A 23,488-nucleotide genomic window follows, 5' to 3' on the forward strand; every position below is an offset into this window, starting at 1 on the left:
TTGTTTGTAATGACCAAAACATGCAAACAAACTTGTGCACAGTGTCTGAAATGCACAAATTACGTTGGCAACGTGTCAGAGCGGTTACCCCTCAATTCCACCAGATGTTCGGCCCGTCTCCGCTCTGTCACGGCGGCAGACCTGATATTCACTTTATTCAGTGTGTGTTCTTCCTCTGGCTCCGCCACGCTGCATCTCAGCTCCGTCAGTCCTCTGCACCAGATACTCAAGACTTCTGATTCTGCAGGATGAAGGCGCACGGAGCGTCAAATTACCACAGAGCAGATCGAGCGGGAAGTCAGACACCAAAACAACGTTACAACATCCTGTTTATTTTCAGAATAAAAGAGTCCGTTCCAACAGTTAGGAACAATGACCTTATGTGTGTTTTGTTTACGTGTTTATAAGGGTTTGATATGGACGGATGAGGGCGCACAGAGCCGTAAATGAGTGGACACACAATGTCCGTGTATCTGGTGGAAGTTCTGGGTTATGAATGAAAGGGAGCCGAAGAGTTCTTCTTCTACGTCCTTATATTTCTGTTTTGCCTTAAAATGACGTAATAAGACTGAGGTGAAGCCTCCAGCTCAGAGAGGACACATTACAGAGCGTGTTTGTTTGTGTGTGTGTGTGTGTGTGTGTGTGTGTGTCCTCCTTCCTCCCTGAGTGACGGGCCAATTAGACTCAGAGTAATGGCGTTTGTAATCAGGGCTAAATTACAGCCATAAGTCACTCAGTGGAGCTGTGTGACACACACACAGTGACAAACTAATGAAGCACATACACACACATAAACACCTCATATAACCTTTTCTCTGCACCAACAGACAGAGAGGCGTTTTGTGCTTCAGCGTTTCTTTTTAAAGTATCGACTGAGGTTGACGTGTTTCATAAAGGTTTAAATATTCTCTTGTTTTATTTTGACAGTACAGAGACGGGCTAACTGGCTGCTTTGTAGCTAAAGGCTGCTGTGTGACTTAGCGCCGTAAAGACGTACACACTTCTCACCAGATGACCTCGGCCCCCTGACAAAGTTACATAGTGCTGAAAACAGGCGAGTGGGACGCTCTGTGGACATGAGAGAGACACCATTCTCCCTGTTGGAAGTTATTGTTCATTTAGATCGACTTTGGAACGACTGAAGGAGGAGGAGTTAAGCCTGGCTCACAATGCAGCATAATCGGGCCAATTTGAGCTCCGATTCTTCCTTACCGACAATCGCAGGGTCGCTCCCGACTCAAGGCTGCTCGGACTCGATTATCTGCTCAGATTATCTTGTAGTGTGAGTGGCACAAAGATCCAATCTTAACGTCCCGTCGGGGACGCCCTGATTTATTTCAATCATGTTTAGCATTTAGAATTAAAAATATTGACATTTACGTCATGAAAGGGTCCGGCAGAAGTTGTGTGTGACTACAATATAATCACGAGAGACATGGGAGGACTGTAGTCATGGCGACCAGCGGCAGGACGCAACCTGGCGTTTTTTTGTTTTTCTTTACTTTTCTGTACAGATCATCAGTGCAGCACTTTTCTGAAACTTGTATCCATATATCTACAATTGTATCAACTTTTCTATATCCTACAACAAGTTCCACTTCCTTCTCTTTCACCAACCGTCATCCTTTGTTTTTTTCAAATGAAACTTTATTAACAATTGTCAACGCTCCGTCCTGATTTCACTCGTACAGAGTTAGCTCTCCGTCCGTGCCCGACAATCGGGTCGTACAGTGTGAGCACGTCAATCTCAAGGTCTGGTCGGGCGTCGTAAACGATTCAGTCGTACAGTGTGAGCTGACATGCCACCCCGACTTTTATACAATCGGGGGAAAATCGCACAGTGTGAGCCAGGCTTTACAGACTGTTAGTTTAAGTTAAAAAAAGGGGCGGCTGTGGCTCAGCGGTAGAGTCGGTCATCTCCTAACCAGCTCCTGTGGTCACATGTGGAAGAGTCACTGATCCCAAAACGGCTCCCGCTGTGGCGTCTTTAACTTTTATAAGGTGAGCTGCACGTGTGACGCCAACAGCTGAATTTTTTTCATCTCTGAGATCAAACGAGAGGATTTTATTTGAAGGGATCATCGGAGTCTAAGACTTTAGATGTTGTTGTTTTCTTCACTGCTTCATTTCCTTAAATTAACGACTTCAATCCAGATGAACATCCAGGTTCATCTTTGTTAAATAATTCATACTTACATTCGTAAGTGGGATAAAAAGGTGACGTGTCGTGGTCTTATTATTACTGCGCACTTTTCTCTCACACACTCGATGCCCATCTTGAGTCTCTGGCAGGTTCCTTTGACCCTGCAGGACTCTGAGACACGCCCAGATCAAAGACCTCCTGCCCCCCTGCCAACACCTTCTCCACCTGTCAGAGACATGGCACACACACACTCTGATGAACAGTGTGTGTGTGTGTGTGTGTGTGTGTGTGTGTGTGTGTGTGTGTGTGTGTGTGTGTGTGTGTGTGTGTGTGTGTGTGTGTGTGTGTGTGACCCACAGGGTGAACAGGGATGAGAGGTGCCAGATCAGATCAGAGCTCTCCAAGAAGGGATAAGCTCTACTTATGCTGCTTAAGGGAGGGCAGAGTGTGTGTGTGTGTGTGTGTGTGTGTGTGTGTGTGTGTGTGTGTGTGTGTGTGTGTGTGTGTGTGTGTGTGTGTGTGTGTGTGACCCTGTTGGTTTGTACTCAGGTTAAAGTGTAGTTGTAAAATCAGGTCATGGCTGTAATCACGTTATAAAATAATTGCTAATTAATGTAATAATTAATTATGTCGTTCATCAGATTCAGAAGCTGCAGGTTGGCCTCTGATGTAAACATGTGACATCAGCTGATCGGTGTTTTTAGGTCTCTTCAAAGATGAAGCATCGTCGTCCACCACTGTTACATCTGCCTGTCGGTCGACTTTAATCAGGCCCTGATTCTTCGACCTGCTCACAGGCAGAAACTGTCATGACCGGCACCACGGTAAATAAAGAGAGAGACACCCAGATTACATTCAATTAAACTGATTTATTTACAAACACATGAACAGCTGATCGAGTTTCGTGAACACCAAACAGCGCGATCGCGGAGAGCGCCACGACTCCAGGAAAGCTCTTGGGATTTTGTCCAACTTTGTCTGCGACTTTGAAACAGCTTGAAAGGTCGTCAGATTTGCTCTTTTTCTTGTTTGTCTGTTTTTCTCTTTATTAGTTTGTTTAACGCCAGCCCAGACGGTCAGATTAGTTGAAACTCTCTCTGCTGTCCTCCAGCGTTTTGTTGTTTAGTTTTGTGTTGTCAAGCACTTTGACTCTTTTCTGTTCCTGACTTTTATAGCCGTAAAGTGATCAGCTGATCTAAAAATGTCTGTCTCACATGAGGTCAGAGATGTCCGGCCAATCAGGGGACTCAGCTTCATTATCATCCAGATTAAAAACACCTTTTTCCTGAAGGCGACACTCTTGACATCCTAATTATTGGATGCACCCTGTGACCTCTGACCTCCTCTCTTCAGGGCCTCGCTGTACTCTGGTGTTATATTTGTATTTTGAAAAACTGAATGGTGTCCATAGGCCGACCCTAATCCCCCCTAATGCCCTGCTGGTGCGAACACTTCTATTAGCACGCCCACATCTCCCGGGGCAGCAGAGCTAATCGTCTGAGCCACACCCTGAAGCCTCTTTAAGTTTCAGGATTAACACACTTACAGCGTGTGCAGACGCTGACCTGCAGCTGCTGCATGACTTCATACTGACACGGTGTTTCTCCGAGCCTCTAATGGAATAATGATGAAGTGCAGCATCAGAAAGCTTCTCTCTGGGTCGCCACGCGGTGTTGGTATCGACCGCTCTGCAGCTGGAGCACGAACGCCTCACACTCTGCATCGAGCACGCCGTCACAACACGACCAGAGATCAGTGATCTGACGTTAAAATGTTTCAAACACTCAGGACCCAAGACATCAGACGCACAAGCATGAATAAACACACGTACACACACAAACACACACACACACACACACACACACACACACGCACACACACTCTCTCTCACTCACACACACACACACCTCATGGAGTCAGGGTGTGATGCTGACTCTCTTGATCGTCTCCTGCGGGATCGAGCAGCGCTCATGGGGAAACTGGAGAACTGCATTCAAATGCATCAAACAGTTAAAAACAATGTGACATTCATTTTGATCCTGTGTCTGATGATTCGTCTGCAATGTGTCCGTCAACAGTGTGTTAAATGTTTTTACTCTGACTACTATTCGTGCAGAATATTTGAATACTATATGAAATATATTTTTTTGTTCTCGTGCCGCTAGTCCAACTCCTCTTTGGGGGATTTTGAGGCGTCCTGTCCGTCTGTCAATCTCACGATCGCCCCTTATGCTCACTCGTGAACAAAACCCTGAGAACAGATTAAACTCCTTCTCTTGGGGGCAAACACCCTACCCCCCCAAACTCAGAGGGAGCAATCAAATGTGTCCCAGAAGAGAACCATGCGGCCTCGGACTTGGAGGTGCTGAACCCTCACCGCAGCTGATTCACAACCGGCTGCCAAACTGCCCCGATACCTCCTGGAGGTCTCAGCCTAAAGAAGCCAACAAAACCACCTCACCTGCAAAAAGCAGAGATCAGACACTTGACTGGGACACCAGCATAACCACGTTGTGTTATTGATATGAATGTACAAAGACGTGATGACGGCTGAGCTTAGTTACGGGGCGTTTGCAAAGAAATTACCAAAAATTTGATTCATTGCTTTGTTTGGAAAAAATCGAGTGATGTGAAGAGTGGAAAGGTTTTCTTTCACTCTGTCCACAAGAGACAACAGGTTCATGTCCTAGTGCGTGTGTGTGTGTGTTTGTGTGTGTGTGTGCGTGTGTGTTTGTGAGTGTGTGTGTGGTGGAATAAGGGATTAGGACTACCTGCTGGAGGCCTGTCCTCATTTCTGCAGGCTCTCAGACACATCTGCTGGCATTGTTTAACATGGCGGCTCCACAGAGAGATGGATTATTTCTCCCGTGGCCTCTGAGAGCGGAGAGACGATGTAACGACACAGACCTGATCCAGGATAAATCTGTTATCCCGCGTTTGTGCAGAGATCCTCTCTACAAGGGGATTAAAGACACACAGAGAGGACGGCAATATGGGAATAATCCGATCCAGCTTCCTGTTTCACCTTTCAGGGTAACCTGCATTAGAGTCTGTGCGGCGGCGAGCTCTTTAACCCGTTCTTCAACGTTTAAACTAAACACAAATGAGTCCTGACCAGGTCTGGGTATGTTGGGATTACTGCTCTTTTATCGGATCATAATCAGGACATTGTCATGGATATAAAGACTTTTTTAAACAATAGCACTTTTTGTTGACGCTCATTAAAATTCATCTTTGTGCTCTGAGTGACGCGCCGGCTCCGTCTGACCGTGTTTTTTTTCACCAGGAACAATGCAGACATGTCGTATATTAGCCCATATTCATGTGACACATCACGGCAGAGGGGTCGCTTTAATCAGAATCCATCATGCACGGCTGAACAGGGGATTACACTTTCCCTCTTACATCTCAAACCAGCAGATTAAACCCCCCCCTCTGACCCCTAATCCCAAACTGGATTACACCCCTAATGTCTTTACCCAAACGTCCTCATGTTGAGGAGCGAGGAGCGACTACAGGTGTTGATGAGAGGAGAATTAGATTCTGCTCTTTATGATCCACTCAGCTCAGGACGCAGAGATTCTTTCAGTTTCAGGATCCAATCTGGATCTTTTTCTCGTCGTCTTTCATTTGTGTTGAAACGTCGCTTTATGTTTAATAACGCCAAACCATCCACCCAGATATGAATGTCCACCCCCCCCCCCCCCAAACCCCCCGATGTCCCCCTGATCTCCCCCTTCGTCATCCCCCCCCCCCTCCCCCCGTCCTGACAGCAGAAAGCAGCCTGAGACTGATGACCCTCTTCATTTAGCGGCTCCCCGGGGCCTTCATCTCATTGGCTCTTAATGGGACACACACATATGGAGAAACAAAAGGACACACGCCCAGTGACACATTGGACCACGGAGGCGTCTTTATTTGGTCAGAGCGCCGACACTTTGAAGTCATTCTGTAGAAAACACTGAGGTGCTGCCGTCGTAAATATGGGACGTCTGCTTCGAGTGAAATAATAAGGCTCACTGAGAAACATTTGCATTGATGAGTATTTGATGAGCAACAATAATAAAATGTTATCCGAGCTTCGACCAATCAGCAGGCGTGTCCAGAGAGGGGCGGCAAATCTAAGCGCTACTTAGGTGCCACCCCAAAATCCTAAACTATATTTGGCTGTTTTGATTGTGAGAGGCGGGACTTCTGATCAAATGAAATCAGGTTCAATCAGACAGAAAACGCCTGAGCACACCTGGGGAAACACAGAAAATTGATTTCGATCAAGCGTAGAGCTCTCGTCGTTGCTTTGCTCCCAGACGAAAAGGGGACAAACATGTTAAAAAACAGAGGTTAAGCTTCTTGATTTGATTGGCTGCTCCGGCCAAAAGAGACACTGACGAGCGCTGTGACTCTGCATCTTGAGCTGAAAAGTTAAACATGTTAAACTATGCACATCTGTTTCATAAAAACAGGTGCACCGGAGAGGGAGAAGTCCCTTACAGATTTACTGCCAAACTCCTGCACACCGCTGAGGTGGAGGTCGGAGCAGGCCGTGCATGAATGAGGACGGCGGTGGTTATGGTGGTGGCTGGGCGTCAGGGACATCGGGTGGTAGTAGTGCCAGATCACCTCGCTGTCTTCTTTTTGAGTCTTTAAAGAATGAAGCTGATAATGAATTTTTGTTTCTATTCTCTTCTCCCCTTGAGCCAGCCTGACGCTGTGTCTGAAAGCCAATCAGCGCTTAGATTTCCTGACTTCCTTGAATGCATCAGAAGTGATCGATCCGACCTCCACTCAACAAACAAACATGATCAAATAAATTTCTTCTCGTCTTGAAGACAGACCCGACAATGCCTGACCTTTGACTTTTGACTAATCTGCATCATCATGAGGCTATTCAATCAAACTTCATACCCGAAAATCTGAAGAACATCAGTTTGCTGTTCAGGTCCAAACCTCTGAAGTGATCAAGAGTGAAGCCTCTGTGTGAGACTGGACAGATGAACGGGCGCTCCTGGGGAATTCTGTGGGCCACGAAATGGAAAAAGAGTGAAGGGAGCCAGAGGTCGGATTCAAACCCGGGTCGTCTGCTTGGAGACTATGGGCTCCGTACATGAGGGGAGCGGAATAACCTCTAGGCTACCGGTGCCCCAGATTTGCACATATCATAATAAAGTCTTCACATTACTGGAATATGTATCATTTTGGTATGCACAAGTGTGTAGTGAATTCTGAGGTTGTAAGGTTTTAAAAGTATTGTGTATTTTTTTAAGCATGTATGACTAGGAGGGGCGCTAAGGAAAGAAGGTTTCCCCAGCTTATCTTTTCACTTTATCTAACCGCTCACCTTAAAGTCACCATAAACTCTGCTGACGAAGAGTTTGTTCAAGACGAGCACATGGAGACATCAGGAGTCCCGTTCTCAGCTCCATCCTCCGCTCTGGTCCCAGTAACTGCTCCCACAGATTACCCAACAGCCCACATGGCCTCTATTCACAAATCCAGAATCACCCGTTCAGCTAGCCAATCACAGGCCAGAGATCCATCAGCACAAACACAACGGTTAGCAGCCGTTCTTTTCAGAACCACTGATCCGAGACCTGTTAGCAGCCATGTAAAATCACACACACACACACACACACACACAAAGATAACACACACACAGAGGGGCTTTATATGGCTGAATAAAGAAACATGCTGTCGGCCCTTTGCAGGAGAACAAAAGTCTTCTTAACACACAGTCAGAGTTTCTGCGTCTGACATCCCTGCGTGCCCCCCCCCCTCTGTCTCCCCCTCTGCTCCCCCCAAACTGAGCCCCCTTTAGTTTACCCTGACAGTCACATACACACAGGACCAAAGTACAGAGTCATCAGAGTCAGTCTGAAACTGAAGTGATGTGATGTAAACATATCTGCAACTTTACAGCTGCAGTTCCTCCAGTGTCCACTAGAGTCTGTCTCCTGCAGTGAGTCAGTCCCCATAGAGCCCCATGTTAAAATGTCCAACTTGACAGCAGAAATAAACATGTTTACGGCCTGGTACAAAAACATTTTGGGTCTTTTATTCCTTTGGAAACACGATGGTAAACTAGCTCATTAATAGGTAAGGAATTAGTGGAAGGGTCAACTGCTGAATAGAGTGACCATAGTTTCAAACCTTCGTTATCCCACAAACCCACACGTATAGATCCACAGACTGGTGACCTGCTCTGCTCACACGAGGTGGTCGGTAAAGGTTTCCTCCTGAGCAGCTCGCTCAAGTTGGTTGTCAGAGGCGTTGGCTTCACTGAAGTAGGTCATAACAGTTCTACTTCCTGTGAAACAAAGACAGTTTGTGTTTGCTATTTTTAATGCAGCTTTGTATGTCGGTGGTTCCTCTGTGATACCGAAAACAGACACTTTCAGTGTGTGCAGAACGCAGCGTATTCATTGGGTGTGACAGCTTGCCTACCTGTCGTTACGCAGCAGGTCCTGTTAGCATAATAAGCCACGCTAGCTAAGCAACAGCTGCAACCCTGAGGTTGATCGACACGTGAACAGACCGATCACAAATGACCTTTGACTCGTGGTGCATTAGTGATGTTTCTCTATTGGTTTAAACAGCAGCAGCCTCAGCGACGACATTGATTGACATACAGACTAATCGGTGTTAGCATGGTTTGTGTGTTTGTTTTTGTTGGTTAAAACCTGGACAGGGACTGTTCAGAACCGGGACATGTCAGTGTTTTACAGATATTAGTGGGGCTCGGTACACGGAGCTTGGAAATGGGACGCTCTCGGTAAAATGCCTCTCTGAATCGTAACCACTTAAGTCAAAATGTCAGACTAACTACTTTTTAAACGTCATTCCAAAATTCTCACTTTTTGCTCAAATCGATTGCTTCTCATCTGCAGGAGTGACTCAGAGATGTTCAGAGAGACAGACAACATGATGTCTCCTCTGCTGGTTCCAGGTAGGTTAGAGCACTTTTATCTTACCTTATAACATGTCCACAGGTTGATGTTAGGAAATCAGTTCTCGACATGATCACAGCTCTTGTCCTTCCTCCTGATTATAGAAATGAGTTGAGGGGATTAATTCAGATCCTGAATGTGTGACTGAACACCTCCTGCTGACATTTAAGTGAGTGTGTGTGTGTGCACAAGTGTGTTTTTCTTTAGAGCAGATCCTCTGTCGAGTCAGTGCGGGTCATCAGAGGTCACTCAGAGATCTGTCTCTGAGCGAGGAGACGAGCTGAGAGGCACCGCTCACCATCATGATGGCTTCTTTTCTTTCACTGACACAAAAAAAAAAAAAAATCCAATCAAGTCGTTTGAAAGCTCCGTCCTCTCCTGGAGCCTCTGAGGGTCAGAGTACGGCGGCCTGAGGGGGCCAAGGAGGCGAGGAGCTGAGCTGAGGTCAAGGCATCGAGAGACAGTCGGCTTTAGAAAGCAGCTAGCTCTGTGCCCCTTCTGTTTCATTAGCCAACCCCCCCACCCACCCCCGAATTAGAGGAAGCTCAGGGAGGGGGTGAAAGCATTTGTGTGTGTGGGGGTGTGTGTGTGTGTGTGTATGTGCGTGTGTGTTGAAGTTGTTTGTGTGGTTTCATTCCGGTGATGTAACTCCTGTCCTTCTCTGAAACCAGCAGCAGACCCGATGACTCGCTCTGACCGTCGATATGTCATGCTTTTCAATTCCCACATCCCTCACAGTGGACGCATCTTCAGACCTCTGCACGCTGCAGAGACACACTGATCTCATGTTACACACACCATCACGCTCTGCTTTAATCTCAGATCCATCAGAGGGTCACGTTACACGCCTTTGTGGGGGACTCACACAACGTTCTGCTATTGTCAAATTGCATTCTGTGTTTGTAATGATTTAATCACATGTCATTAAAACATATGATGTTTTACTTTCCCCTAACAATCAATTAAGTATGTTTTTCTACTGAATGCCACATTTCAGCTTGATGAATAAAGCCTTTAAAAATGAAGCTGATGCTGAAGTGTAAAATCCTGCAGTTCCTGGAGTGTCCACTAGAGGCTGGCTGTAGAAACACAGGAAGTCACATACACACCCATTCTAAAAAGCCTGTTTTTACAGCAGAGATTAACATGTTTACAGCCTGGTTCAAAAAAACAAATAGGTCTGATTAGCTCATGTCTCGATCAGCACACACTGTACGGGGGGTGAATGTTTTGATGACTCATCCGTTTTGATTTGATGAAGGATAAGAGTTATTCACTTGGATGTGGGTACAAGACACGATCTGTAGGAGGCTAAACTATGGGTAATATCAAACATTTGGAAAAAGAGCGCCGGTGACGTCAACAGCGCTCGGAGCGGCTGCACAAAAAAGGCGGAGCAATGGGTGCTGCGTTTTTTCTCTGCGTTTTGCTCTCTTCTCATTTGGAACATTTAAAAAAAGACGCTGGCGCTCTTAAAACAAAGTCAGGTGGACACGAGGTCTTACACATCCAGAGAACAGGAAACAGGAGAGACTATTTTAATAAGAATAATCAGTAAAGTACCTTCAACCTAAACTGAGGAGCAAATCATGAAAATGAATAAAGATTTAAATATTTGAATCTTTTTGTGACTAAAGTAAAAATATCTAAAAACGTCTCATCTCAGTTTTCTCTGCTGATGGAGAAAATGTTTCGTTTTTATTTTCTTTAAAACATCATTCAGTCGTCACACGTTTCTTTCTCTACTGTCACAATCAATGACCATGAATAAAACACAGCATCCTCTGTTTCCCTCAGCAGCTCGGCCTATTGACTGATCGACACTCAAACACATAAAGTTCAGTCTGTGTGTAATGAAAGTCACACGGCCTTATTTACCACAGCGGCCATAAAGCCCTCAGCTCGGCCTCCGCTACCTCCCGATACACGCTCTGATAACGATCAATACAAAGACTCCAACTTTATTAACAGCTCCAGTTAGACGCACGCAGATCAATGAGATGACACAGAGCTGCTGCTGACGCCCAGAGAGAGAGAGGGAGAGAGGGAGAGAGAGAGAGAGAGAGAGAGAGAGAGAGATTATATATATGTATATATTGTTATCATTTGTTGTTCAAAATGTTTTCTGTACTGCTTTGGCAACATAGATTGTTGATCTGTCATGCCAATAAAGCTCATTTGAATTGAATTGAATTGAATTGAGAAAGAGGGAGAGAGAGACACATAGAGAGAGAGGGAGAGAGAGAGTGAGACAGAGAGAGAGATGGAGAGAGAGAGAGAGACAGAGAGAGAGATGGAGAGAGAGGGAGAGAGAGAGCGAGACAGAGAGAGAGATGGAGATAGAGGGAGAGAGAGACACATGGAGAGAGAGGGAGAGAGAGAGCGAGACAGAGAGAGAGATGGAGAGAGACACATGGAGAGAGAGGGAGAGAGAGAGAGACACAGAGAGAGAGAGGGAGAGAGAGAGAGACACATGAAAAGAGAGAGGGAGAGAGAGAGAGAGAGAGACACATGGAGAGAGAGGGAGAGAGAGAGAGAGACACATGGAGAGAGAGGGAGAGAGGGAGAGAGAGAGAGACACAGAGAGAGAGAGGGAGAGAGGGAGAGAGAGAGAGAGAGAGACACAGAGAGAGAGAGGGAGAGAGAGAGAGAGACATGGAGAGAGAGAGAGAGAGAGACACAGAGAGAGAGAGGGAGAGAGAGAGAGAGACATGGAGAGAGAGAGAGAGAGAGGGAGAGAGAGAGAGAGAGAGGGTCAACGCTGCACTTATCACTCGAGTCCTCGTCTTTGTTCTGGTCAAAGATTCCCGCTGTTTCCCACATTATCGTGCTCTGTGTGTCCAAACGAGAGGAAACCGAGGAGGGATTAAAGCGACATTACAAACTGTGCCGCCGTCTTCTTCTCTGCTGTGAGAAGTGCGGACGTGAAGGGATGTGAGGAGCAGTGCATGCTGGGATTCATCAGAGATTAGGGCAAACTTTCCCTTTAAGATTAAATATGTGTAATCTTTAAACCAAACAAGAGTGAGGGATTAGGAGGACTTCAATGACTAAAGAAATCCCTGCTCAAGATGACGTGATGCTGAGATTATACCTTGAAAGAAAACTTTAATCATGCAGAGCGGTTCTGGGCCCAAGCAGATTTCTTCTTCTTCTTCTTCTTCTTCTTCTTCTTCTTCTTCTTCTTCTTCTTCTTCTCTATGAACAACTGAGACCATAGAAGAGCGAAATAAAGATTCAAAAATCTCCTGGATGATTTTACATCCTGCTGTCTTCATCATTAGTGTGCTGATCTTTATTTTTCAAAAGGTTTGAACCCTTCAGTTCAGCTTCACGTGACATCAGCGCCCACCTGGCTGCAGGCTTTACTCAGTGTCCACCTTCCTGTTTTGATCAGTGTTGTGTTTTTATAGTCTGCTGTTGTGGCGTGTGATGCCCTAACCGACGAGGAACACGAGCCCGGGCGATGCAGCGGCGGCGAGACCACGCACCTGCTGTTTGTAAAAAAACGATTCCACAGAAACGAGATCTCACAGAAACCTGCGTGATCAAACGTGACTTGAGGAGAAAAACAAACATGGAGGATGATGGTCGTGGTCAGCTGGCTGTCCTGGCCTGGCGTTCTGTTTTGCGGCGTAAAACGAGAAAAAGAACAAGACTGAATTCCTGGCTGAGAAGACGTTATAGTCGCTGTCTGTTCGCCGCCATCTTTGTGAGCTGTTACAGTGATGACACATCCGGTTGGTGGCGCTTTGCCCGCTCTCATTGGCTGTCGCAGGTTTTCAGTCAGAGGCAGCCGGACCAGGATGATTCCAGATCAGGGAGGCCCTGATTCGATCAGGGGCAGTAAAATAATCACAGTGACACCACACACGACAAGCCTCAAATCAGGCCACGCCCCCTGGCCTATTTGGGCCTGAAATCATCGAGTGTGTTTCCACACGGTGTTTTCCAGACGGACAAACAGATCCTTGCCATGCAGACTTTATTTTAATACACGCAGAGCCAGAACCCCCCCCCCCCCCCCCCCCCCATCGACATCATCATGGAACTGCTGCGTGTTAAAGCTCAGGGAATCATTACCATGGCCTCTGCATAACCTCCATCACTCAGCTCTGTGTCAATAACCTGAGCGTTAAAAATTGATAAGGGTGATCACCTCGCTCATAGAGAGAGAGAGAGAGAGAGCGCCAAACGTCCCCGTTAGCTGGTTCTCATTTATAAGTCAGGAGGCATCACTCTGAATACGTCTGCAGGACAATCAGCTGATCTGCATCCTGCTGATGGAGAGGGACCATTATCCTCACATCACTCTCTCATATAACTGCACACTGTGATATGTAGATATAATGAATGTCCACTCAGGGCTTCCATACACATACACTCTCACATGATACTGTCACACATCTTTAATTCTCAGCCAAGGGAGACATGATACACACCTTTTTAATCCTCTCCATTCTCAATGAGATCTTTTTTTATTCTGTCAAATAACCAGACACACGCAGTGCACAGACAGACCACCAGGGGGGCAGACGGCATGACCTGCAGGACCTTTGGCAGTGAGAGAATCTGTGATTTTAATGGATATTTTAAAGGAAGAATGTGCAACATGATAAATATATCAGAGATCCAGTCTAACATGTGTAAATGTGTCTCTGAGTCATGACTGTCTACAATGAGTGAGAAGCTCGAGTCCCGCTGGCTGTGTTGTTGTTTTATCTGTGTTTACATGGACGGGACGGCCGGCTCCTCCCCTTGTGTATAAAAGCTGTTTCAGTCAAGGACTAGAGAGAAGAAGAACATACTCACTGATTATTTGGATGTTAGTAAGAGTTTTTAGATCACGTTCATTCTGTGTCAGTTTACATGCAATGTGAAGCTACGAGCTAACTAAAGAGCGCTAACATTAGCATGCTAACACAACAATGCAGGACACAGGTGATTGCAGCGCGAGCAAAGGACAATTCTGTCCGCCGCTTGAGAACGTGAGAACGTGAGAGTGGAGAGGGGTTGGAGGTGTGTCTCTGTGGGAGAGCGGAGGCTTCAGTATGAGGAGGAGGTGTGGCCAAACAGGAAGTTTGTTTTTGTTTCATGCTGGAGCTCAAGAGCGACACCTGCTGGATGCAAAATGTCGCACGTTCTTCCTTTAACAAGTTTGAAAAAGAGAAAAGGAGAGAAATACAATCAGGAACCTCTTTTTATGAACATGTATCCTCACATGAAACCGACTGACCTCCGCTTCATTCACTGAAACACATGTGGTGCGTCGGCGCCGTGTGACACATGTAAATGTGTTCGATCAAAACGCCAATTTGGAGCGACCAGCTGAGAGGAGTCCTTCCTGTGTGACGCCAGGAAATGTCACCGAGCTGCATTTATTCATCACACGCGCATTCCTGTCCGTCTCTACGGAGACAAAAGATCCTGAACTCCCCCGAGGAGAGTGACCTGGAGGACAGACGCACGCACACCAGCTGGACGTCACGCCAACACTTGACACACACACACACACACACACACACACACACACACACACACACACACACACACACACACACACACACACACACACACACACACACACACACACACACACACACAGTGGACCAGACCCTGACTCATTAGCATCAGAAAAGAGGCTCTGTTCAACTTATTTCTGATATCAAATATCATGAATCTATAAAATCTGTCTCTTTCGCTCCCCTCAGATTGTCGATCGTGCTCGGAGCTGCAGTGATCCCTTCGTGTCATCCTGCAGGATAATACAAGGCCCGCTGCAGCCCTGAAGTGATGAGACCTATAAATCTATGAGCAACATGTAACTGGATGAATCTGTCCTGAGTTTCTGGTTTCATTTTGTATTTTTATTCATCAGACATCACTTCCTGTTTCATTTTGTCTTTTCCTTCCCCCTCGTGTTTGTTGTTATTGTTATGTCCCTTAGTTTCCTGTTGGTCTTCAGTCTTTCCTGTTATTTTTTGTAGTTCTTTCCCCGGTGTTTCATGTCTACTTCCTGCTCTTGTGTGTGGTTTCCCTCCACGTTGATCGCCCTCATCAGGGTCACCTGTCTCGTCTGTCACACATGGTTTTGCCTCTTTAATCTCTGTCACTGTCAGATGTCGATCTGAGGCGCTGCTTGTCAGTAGGCGAGGCAGGCAACTGTTAGGGGCAAACTTCAACCTACAGCAGTGGCTCGGAATGCAAAATGGGGGCCCAATCAGAACTCTCGATTCCCTGCTAAGCGTTGCATTCATGTTTGCTGTGAAGTGAAGTTATCTGTGTGTGAGTGAAAAGAGGTAAAAAAGAGGAGGAGGAGGAACGATCCCGGCAGACACGATGTGATGAAGGCTGTTTGGAGGGACCCCCAATTAATTTTTACAGAGGGCCCCGTCAGACTCGAGAATCGCCGCAGATATCCTCGTACCTCCAGGTGTTTCCTCCTGGCATTTCTTGGAGTTTCTTGTGGCTCTTTCTCCGTTTGGAATTTTAATTTAGCCTTTGTTTCTGACTTTCCGTAACGCTCTCTGTGTGAACATCATCGCGGCCTGAAGGAGGTCTTGGACGTGCACGTGCAGGCCGTGATTCAAACATTACAGGAACAGTAAAACTCTGAAACAATAAATATTAAAGACGGAACATGAACTCTGGTCTGGGAGGTTGATCGGAGGAGTGGAGGTTTCGTCTCAGACATTAATCTACCTGAACTGATTACGGCCCAGACTGGACCTGAAATGAGAGAGACATGGGAGAGACATGCTGAGTTGAATAGGAAGGGATGAGGAAGGAGGGAAGGGAGGGTGGGTTGAAGGAACTGAGAAGTCGGCAAACAAAAAGCTTTACAGCGTCTGACCTGCATCAGAATCACTGCGCGCTGCTGCCACCTAGAGGACGAACTGAGAAATACACTCACAGCTGAAATTAAAAATACTGGATCAAGACATTCTTTGTGTGTGTGTGTGTGTGTGTGTGTGTGTGTGTGTGTGTGTGTGTGTGTGCAGGTCGGTGTCTTCTCCTTTCTCTCTTCTGCAGAAGCTGATTGAGCTCAAACACAAACACACACCCCCACACACACACACAAAGGGCCTCAGCATAAACAGCAGGAGAGAGAGGGTCGTGATCGTGTGTGGAAGCGAGAGCTCAAATTCTATCTTCATATAATTGGAAAGGCGGGGCTGTCCCCTCGCAGTGAGGAGGTTCCTGGTTTGAATCCCCGTCTGACAGGAGCCTCCCTGTGTAGAGTTTACATGTTCTCCCCGTGCATGTGTGGGTTCTCTCCAGGTATTCCGTCTTCCTCCCACAGTCCAAAGACATGCTCGTTAGGTTAACTGGAGATGGCTGGTTATCTGTCTCTATATGTCAGCCCTGTGATTGGCTGAACAGTCCAGGGTGCACCGCACTCTTCACCAGCTGGGATCGGCTCCAGCACCCCCGCGACCCCGAACAGTAAGTAAGTAAGTGAGTAAGAAAGGTCAATGGACATTTTAACATGTTTGTTTTTGTTTAAAGTTTCTCTTTAGTTTTTTGCAGTTAATTTGTGTTTCCACTTTAAGGTTTTTATAAATAACTTCACTGTCATCATTCTGTGCTGCTTTTTAATGTGAAACTTCTGCTTCACATTAATATTTATAGCTTAGTTAGTCATTTAGTTAGTGTGAGCAGAAACAGGAACACAGGAGGACATGTCTGTGGTAGTGCTGTGGATCGGTCTTGGTCTCAAGACCACTTTTCGAAGGTCTCGGTCTTGTCTCGGTCTCAGACTGGGCGGACTCTGGATTTGAAATCAAGACCACCACTGATAGACTATTTCTCCACGTCATCACTGACATTAGAAGGAAAACGCCTCTTTCTAAAAGAACAAATAGGTTTTATTGGTTGATTTTATCCCCCGGTTTCGGCTGCAGCCTTCCTGGTGTTACAGTCTAAGTGAGGGACACGGCCCCGAAACACAAGATGATGATTTTTCAGAGATATTTAAGGTCTTGGTCTTTCACTCTTAAATGTCCCATATTATGCTTTTTCTGGTTTCATATGCTCTTTAGTGTGTTTTCTAAGTGTCCTGTGCATGTTTAGGCACATCTAAGTGCAAAAATTCAAAGTCCGCGGAAACGCAGCTTCTCCTACGTCCTCCTGTTAGCTGTAGCATTAGCTGCATGTAACGCTCGGTTCTAGCCCCCCTTGATAAAAAAATGTCAGTGTGGCGTCATAGTCAGTGTGAGATCACTGATCTAAGCCCATTGGCTCGTTGTGGCAAGCCCAGCAGCTCATGTAGCACGCCCACAATATGCCGTAGCCTGCGGTAGCACAGTAGTGCTAAGGTGCTAATGTTTATGCTCCCCTCGGACGGAGCCAGTGGCTGCATTCCTAATATGATAAAAGAGGCGGGACATTTCCGAGAAGCGTGCTGAGCAACTGACCAATAACGACAGAGTGGATCGGCAGACCAATCAGAGCAGACTTGGCCCACGTGGGGTCTAACAGTGGGGACTCAACAGAGCGTAGCTGACGGACTCAGAGCGTAGAGGGAGCAAGGAGGAGCAGTACATGAAAACAGACACTTTTTTCAGACTTTAGCTATTGTGAACGTACAAAAGTAGGTACATAGATTAAATATACAAACCCCATAATATGGGCTCTTTAATGTCTTGGTCTTGTTCTTGACTCAATCTAAATCCCGAAACTTATTGGTCTTGACTCTGTCTCACCCTGCCTTGGTCTTGGTCTTGGTCTTGGTCTTGGTCTTGGTCTTGGTCTTGTCCTGGTCTTGTCCTGACTCGTTCTCGATCCCTAAATATCTTGGTCTTGTCTCAGTCTCGGCGCACTCTGGTCTCAGGTATGTCCTGGTCTCGGTTAGTGTGGTCTTGACTACAACACTAGTCTGTAAAAGTGTTTCCTGTGGATCACTCATGCATGTGAAGTGTGTGTTGTTGTCGGGGAGATTCAGTCATAGAGGAGACACTCCAAACATGATTTAAAGAACATCTTCATTTCATGGGAATTCGACTTTTATTACATTTCTACAAACAAACGTCCTCCTGATGACCACGCAGCCTGACGGCTCTGCAGGCTCCGCCTCTGGATGGCGTCTTTACTGCATCTGCTCGTTCAGCTCCGAGTCCTTCACTCCAGCAGCGAGCACGGCGAAGAGGAAGGATGGGAGGAGGGAGCGCAGCAGCAGCGCCACCCGGGGGACGGGGTGTGCCAGCACCACCTCCTTCTTCTTCCTGTTTACCGTCTGCATGATCTCATTGGCCAGGATGGACGGTCGCACACCGTGGGTCAGCTGGCTGGCGATGACTGAGGAGAGAGGATACAGACTCACAAACTAATAACGTCACCTTTAACCTGCAGAGCGCCGTGAGCTGAAACACCTGTAATCATTTATCTTCAGTCACTCACATGCAGACAGCGTGTTGGCTTTGGGGGCGGACTCTTTGACGGGCGGCGGCTCGGAGGCGTTGATGAAGGTGTGACTGACGGTGCTCACCAAGATCCCATACTCCTCCACCTCAGCCCGCAGACAGTCGAAGAAGGCCTGAGCCGCATGCTTAGAGGCTGTGTCTGAGACACACACACACACACATACACACACACACACATACACACACACACACACAGAGAGACACACATACACACACACACACACACACACACACACAGACAGAGACACACACACATACACATACACACACACAAACACACACACACACACACACACACAGAGACACACACACATACATACACACACACAGACAGAAACACACACACACACACACACACACACACACACACACATACACAGAACACAGAGACACACACACACACACACACACACACAGAACACAGAGACACACACACACACACATACACACACACACACACAGAGACACACACACACACACACACATACACACACACACACAGACATACACACACACACACACATACAGAGACACACACACACACACAGACAGAAACACACACACACATACACACATACATATACACACACACACACACACACACACAGACACACATACATATACACACACACACACACACACACACACACAGAACACAGAGACACACACACACACATACACACACACACACACACACACACACACACACAGAGACACACACACACACACACACACACACACACATACAGAGACACACACACACACACACACATACACACACACACACACACACACACACACACACACACACACACAGACACACACACACACACACAGGTGTGACTTAGCTATAGGTTAATTCCAAACATTTCAGAGTCTGATTGTTTCCGTCTCTAAAACTAAACTGAGTGAACGTCTGCCAGCTTCACTTTTCTCTGAACGAGTTTCAGTTTATGGAAACTAAATTTAATGCAGAGACACGTGACTTTTCTTCACCTACGCTGAGGCAGTGCACAGCGCACAGGTATAGAGCTCGATTACGTCTCAAATTAAACCTGTGCCGACCCCTCAGGTGACCTGGGAAAGGTGTACTCAGTGTGTCCAGGATTCTTTCTGCTCTCATCCCGCAGAACAAGTTTCTCTGAACACCTGACGTCTGCAGACCAAACGAGTCACAAAGCTCTTCGCTACCATTACACCATTAAAGGTTAAAATACCTAAAAACACAAACTCACGTTTTTACACGTTTCATTTGAATATCTTTTTTGTTTCACAGTAAATCATCACTACTCTCATTTACTCCAAAATAAATCAAACAAGATGTTCTCCTCCTGTCATTTAAAGGAGCAGTAAGTAACTCTGACTCCTAGTGGTTTAAATTGGTACTGCAGTTTAAATTCTAAACATCATAGAGAGCTGTCTCTCCCCCCCCCCCCCCGTCCTCTCTAGAGTCGATGCAGGTTGCCATGTGATGGACACTGAAGCTTCAGTGTTTATCCAGCTCTGCATCGGTCTGTAAACCTTTCTGTGTTCTAACCTCTCTCCATTTTTCAAAAGCATCTCCAATATTGATCCTAGTTTGAGCACGTTTCTGCTCGTGGAGCTTATTAGAAACATGCAGAGGCTTTTTAGGTCGGGTACAATCACGTCTATCTGAACCAGTTCTCTTGCCCGCTTCCATCGCTGCAACACCTGTTGGTTTGACCTGATAACTGGAATCATGTCTGGCAAACCGAGGGGCGTCCAAAACGGCCGTGTGGGGGTGTCTTAAAAGCGCCTACCTTCTCTGGTCCAAACAAATCCAGAGCATTCAGGACCAGAATCTAAAGTTAGAAGGAGGACATACTGGCTGCTGCATTGTTGTCAGAGAAGCCAGCACTTCAACATAGCATGTTTCCTTAATGTCTGATCATATAGTAAGGTCACTTTATCATTTCACTCACTACACATCTCACTGATTGGACCTTTAAGGTAGTAGATCTCAACTGGTCTTCTCCCTAATGACCCATAACAGACTCCTTAAGGAGAAATCATGACCTACATTTCTCTTCTTCTTCAACCAGTCACATTTATGTGATCACAAAAAATGAAGTTTGGACCTCACACGGTACAAAACGTGTGACAGAACAAAGAGAACGAAACAAGCACGCATTCGCGATCAACTGAAAACGGCTGGGCGACCTACTTTTGGGTCCCGACCCACCAGTTGAGAGCCTCTAATTTAAACCTCCCAAACTGCCAATAGCTAACAACAATAAACTTTCCTGTCCTTTTTCCTTCAGTCTTTTCCTCATTTCAGGACTTTTATGGAGGAGACTCGTACATACTTGACATTTTGCAAAGGACATGTTAGAACCTTTTTTATATTCTAATCAAATCATCCTGCACTAAATCCTCCCTTTCTCAAGAAAATATCTGGACGACCCTTGTGCACAAACAGGAAATAGAAGTCCAAACTTAAGGTATATATTTAACCTACACTCAGCGAGCTGTGTCTACAGTAATAAAATGGTTTGTGTCTCTATTGAATCAGAGAAGGATTATTCTTAAAATAATTTATATCAATGTCAAGACTTTAGAGTCAGGGTTGGTAATTTCCTCCAGATCCACTTTTTAAGATTCTGGTTGAATTTGTCTTTAGGTCCTGACAGAAATTGCTCGCTCTCTACCTCTTGCGTGCACGAGCCCACACTCAAAGCATGAGCTGAGGTCTGCTTCTGGAACAACGGCGCTCGTGCATGTAAGTGAGGGGGCGTGGCTTTTGAGGGAGCACAGAGGGGAGGGGGCGGGTGTAGACGGAGCACTGAGGGAATGCTACTTTCAAAATCATGCTAGTTGTAGAAAATTACCAACCCTGCCTTTAACTTCTCCTATAATATGACATAAAAGATATAAAGACTTTAGAGTTAAAGTATGATAATAGTAAAGCTCCTTCACCTTTAGCGGGACATTTAAAGCAGCAGTATATTTTCAGGACGAACCCTTCGCTGCTGTGACTCACATGAGCTCCTGAACGGGACGGCCAGTCTTCCATGGATGCTGGTAACGAGGACGATGTGACCCGATCGTCTGCAGATCATTGTGGGAAGAACACCTGCAACATGAGTGAGAGTCAGCATGGATCGAGCGTGTTCACACGGCGGCCATTTCTCTCTGATGTCACACTTAGGGTAGGAGGAAAGGAGGGGGAGGGGCAAACTTGAAAGAGAGCATTTGTTCTGATCATTGAAACATGGCCTCCTTGTAGACTGTGAAGAAACATGGACATGGTGGTCGCCACTTGAGGAACTGAACTTTTTCTGCACTTCATTTCTCAACACCGGATTTTGCACCTTGGACTTGATGCCTTTGCAGTTTTTCACTACCATGATTTTTGTGGTTTAATTGTTGAAGTAAGAATTTGACAGATTTGCTCTTTCCTTCAATTTATAACCCTGAGCGGACCAGGTCAACAAAATAAAAGCGATATATGTTCCCACCCTGAGTGTGAGGTCAGAGGAAAATTACCTCTTAGGTTACAAAGATAAGAACCATCATCCTGCAGGAAGTCTTTTCAGCCTGTCTGTAGATTTTCACAGTAAAGCCCAGCCCACCTTTAGCCAGAGAGCTGGGTCCAAAGTAGTTGATGTCCATGACGTTTCTGTCGAGCTCCAGAGAAACGCTCTGCACGGGGGCCTTCAGCTTCACGCTGCTGTTACAGATCAGCACATCCACACAGCCGTAACACTCCACCACCTCCGACACCACCTCCTCCACACTGTCCATGTCACTGAAGTCCAGGATCACCAGCTTCGGAGCAAACGTCTGCACGGACACACCACAGTGTTACTGCACGATATAAACCTGTGGAGCATATCATCAGTGTGTCCAGCATCCGCGCACGCAGTATGTGTCTCTGCCATCACACAATAATGTTTAATTTTATTGAAGCCACAGTAATACAACTCGTCCCTTTGCAGACATGTCCAAACCTCGTGGTTTTACCATCCTGATCTCATTGGAGCAAGGAGAGATAAGATGTGCACAAAAAGGCGACGCTGAAAAGAGGAAGGGGTTAATAGCGCTCAGAGTAAATATTCTCAGTCTGTTAACTTTCTGTCACAAATCCTCTCATATAGTACAAAGTAGTACTGAAAGTCTCGAGACCGCTTATTGAAGGTCTCAGTCTCGGAATCAAAACCGTTTTTACTCAATCTTGTCTCGGTCTCAGACTGAGCGGACTCTTGATTTTAAATTGAGACCGGTCAAGACCAAGTCTCGGGAAAGTCTTGGTGTCGGTTAGTGTGGTCTTATCTACAACACAACAGTTTTGTGCATCCATATTAATAACATATTGTCAGTTTGTCCCTCTGAAACACAGAGTTTGCTTTTATGAAACACAATGGTGGCACCATGCTGCCAACATTAGGGAGCGGAGACAGCTTCGAGCTCTAACCAATGAACGGACAGGAAAAGCAGTTAGCAGAAATCAATTAAACATCAGGAGCTGTGTTTTTCATAACAAGGTGATATCATTGATCTCTTTCTGTCTGTATGAAATACATCAGCTCCGGCTGGTGTGAGGGACACCTGGAGGACAGTGAGCTGTCTCAGAGGATTTCCTGCTTTTGTGTTGAGGAGGAAATGTGGATCGAGGAGCAGAGGACGATGATAAACACAAGGACAGCTTGTTTGGTCTTTTCTCTGTGCTCTGATTAAAGCTGTGCTCTGTGGTAACATCCCAGTAACAGATAGTTGTGTTTACTGCGGCAGCCGGAGAGAAAGATTTCTGCCTCAGCAGGGACGTTTTCCAGAAGCATGACTCAGCAGCACCACAATAAAGAGCGATGCTTTGGAACAGTTTACTCACAGTGTGGTTTATTTATGATGTTTCAGAGTGAAACTAATGGAAGACTTTTTTTATTTATGTGTGTATTTATGTCCTCACCTCTCTGGGGTCGGCGTCGTTCGTCAGAGAGTCGTACAGAGACTCCAGTTTG

The 23,488-nt window shown here is 46.2% G+C and overlaps 1 protein-coding gene across 1 annotated transcript in view; it reads right to left on the reverse strand.

The window, feature by feature from the left end:
* Positions 1–18,057: 18,057 nt before the first annotated feature.
* Positions 18,058–23,488, reverse strand: part of dhrs7cb (dehydrogenase/reductase (SDR family) member 7Cb) — an 8,007-nt gene continuing 2,576 nt past the window's right edge. Inside the window, exons 3-7 of the mRNA XM_061027687.1 lie at positions 23,437–23,488; positions 22,103–22,313; positions 21,511–21,603; positions 18,487–18,648; positions 18,058–18,384 (exon numbers count right to left, since the gene is read on the reverse strand). The exon at positions 23,437–23,488 is cut by the window's right edge and continues 61 nt beyond it. Coding sequence (XP_060883670.1) covers positions 18,176–18,384; positions 18,487–18,648; positions 21,511–21,603; positions 22,103–22,313; positions 23,437–23,488 — 727 coding nt within the window. The 3' untranslated portion in view covers positions 18,058–18,175. The remainder of the gene's footprint in view (positions 18,385–18,486; positions 18,649–21,510; positions 21,604–22,102; positions 22,314–23,436) is intronic.

This window comes from Labrus mixtus, chromosome 21 (genome assembly GCF_963584025.1).
Source record: "Labrus mixtus chromosome 21, fLabMix1.1, whole genome shotgun sequence".
Taxonomy (NCBI): Eukaryota; Metazoa; Chordata; class Actinopteri; order Labriformes; family Labridae; genus Labrus; species Labrus mixtus.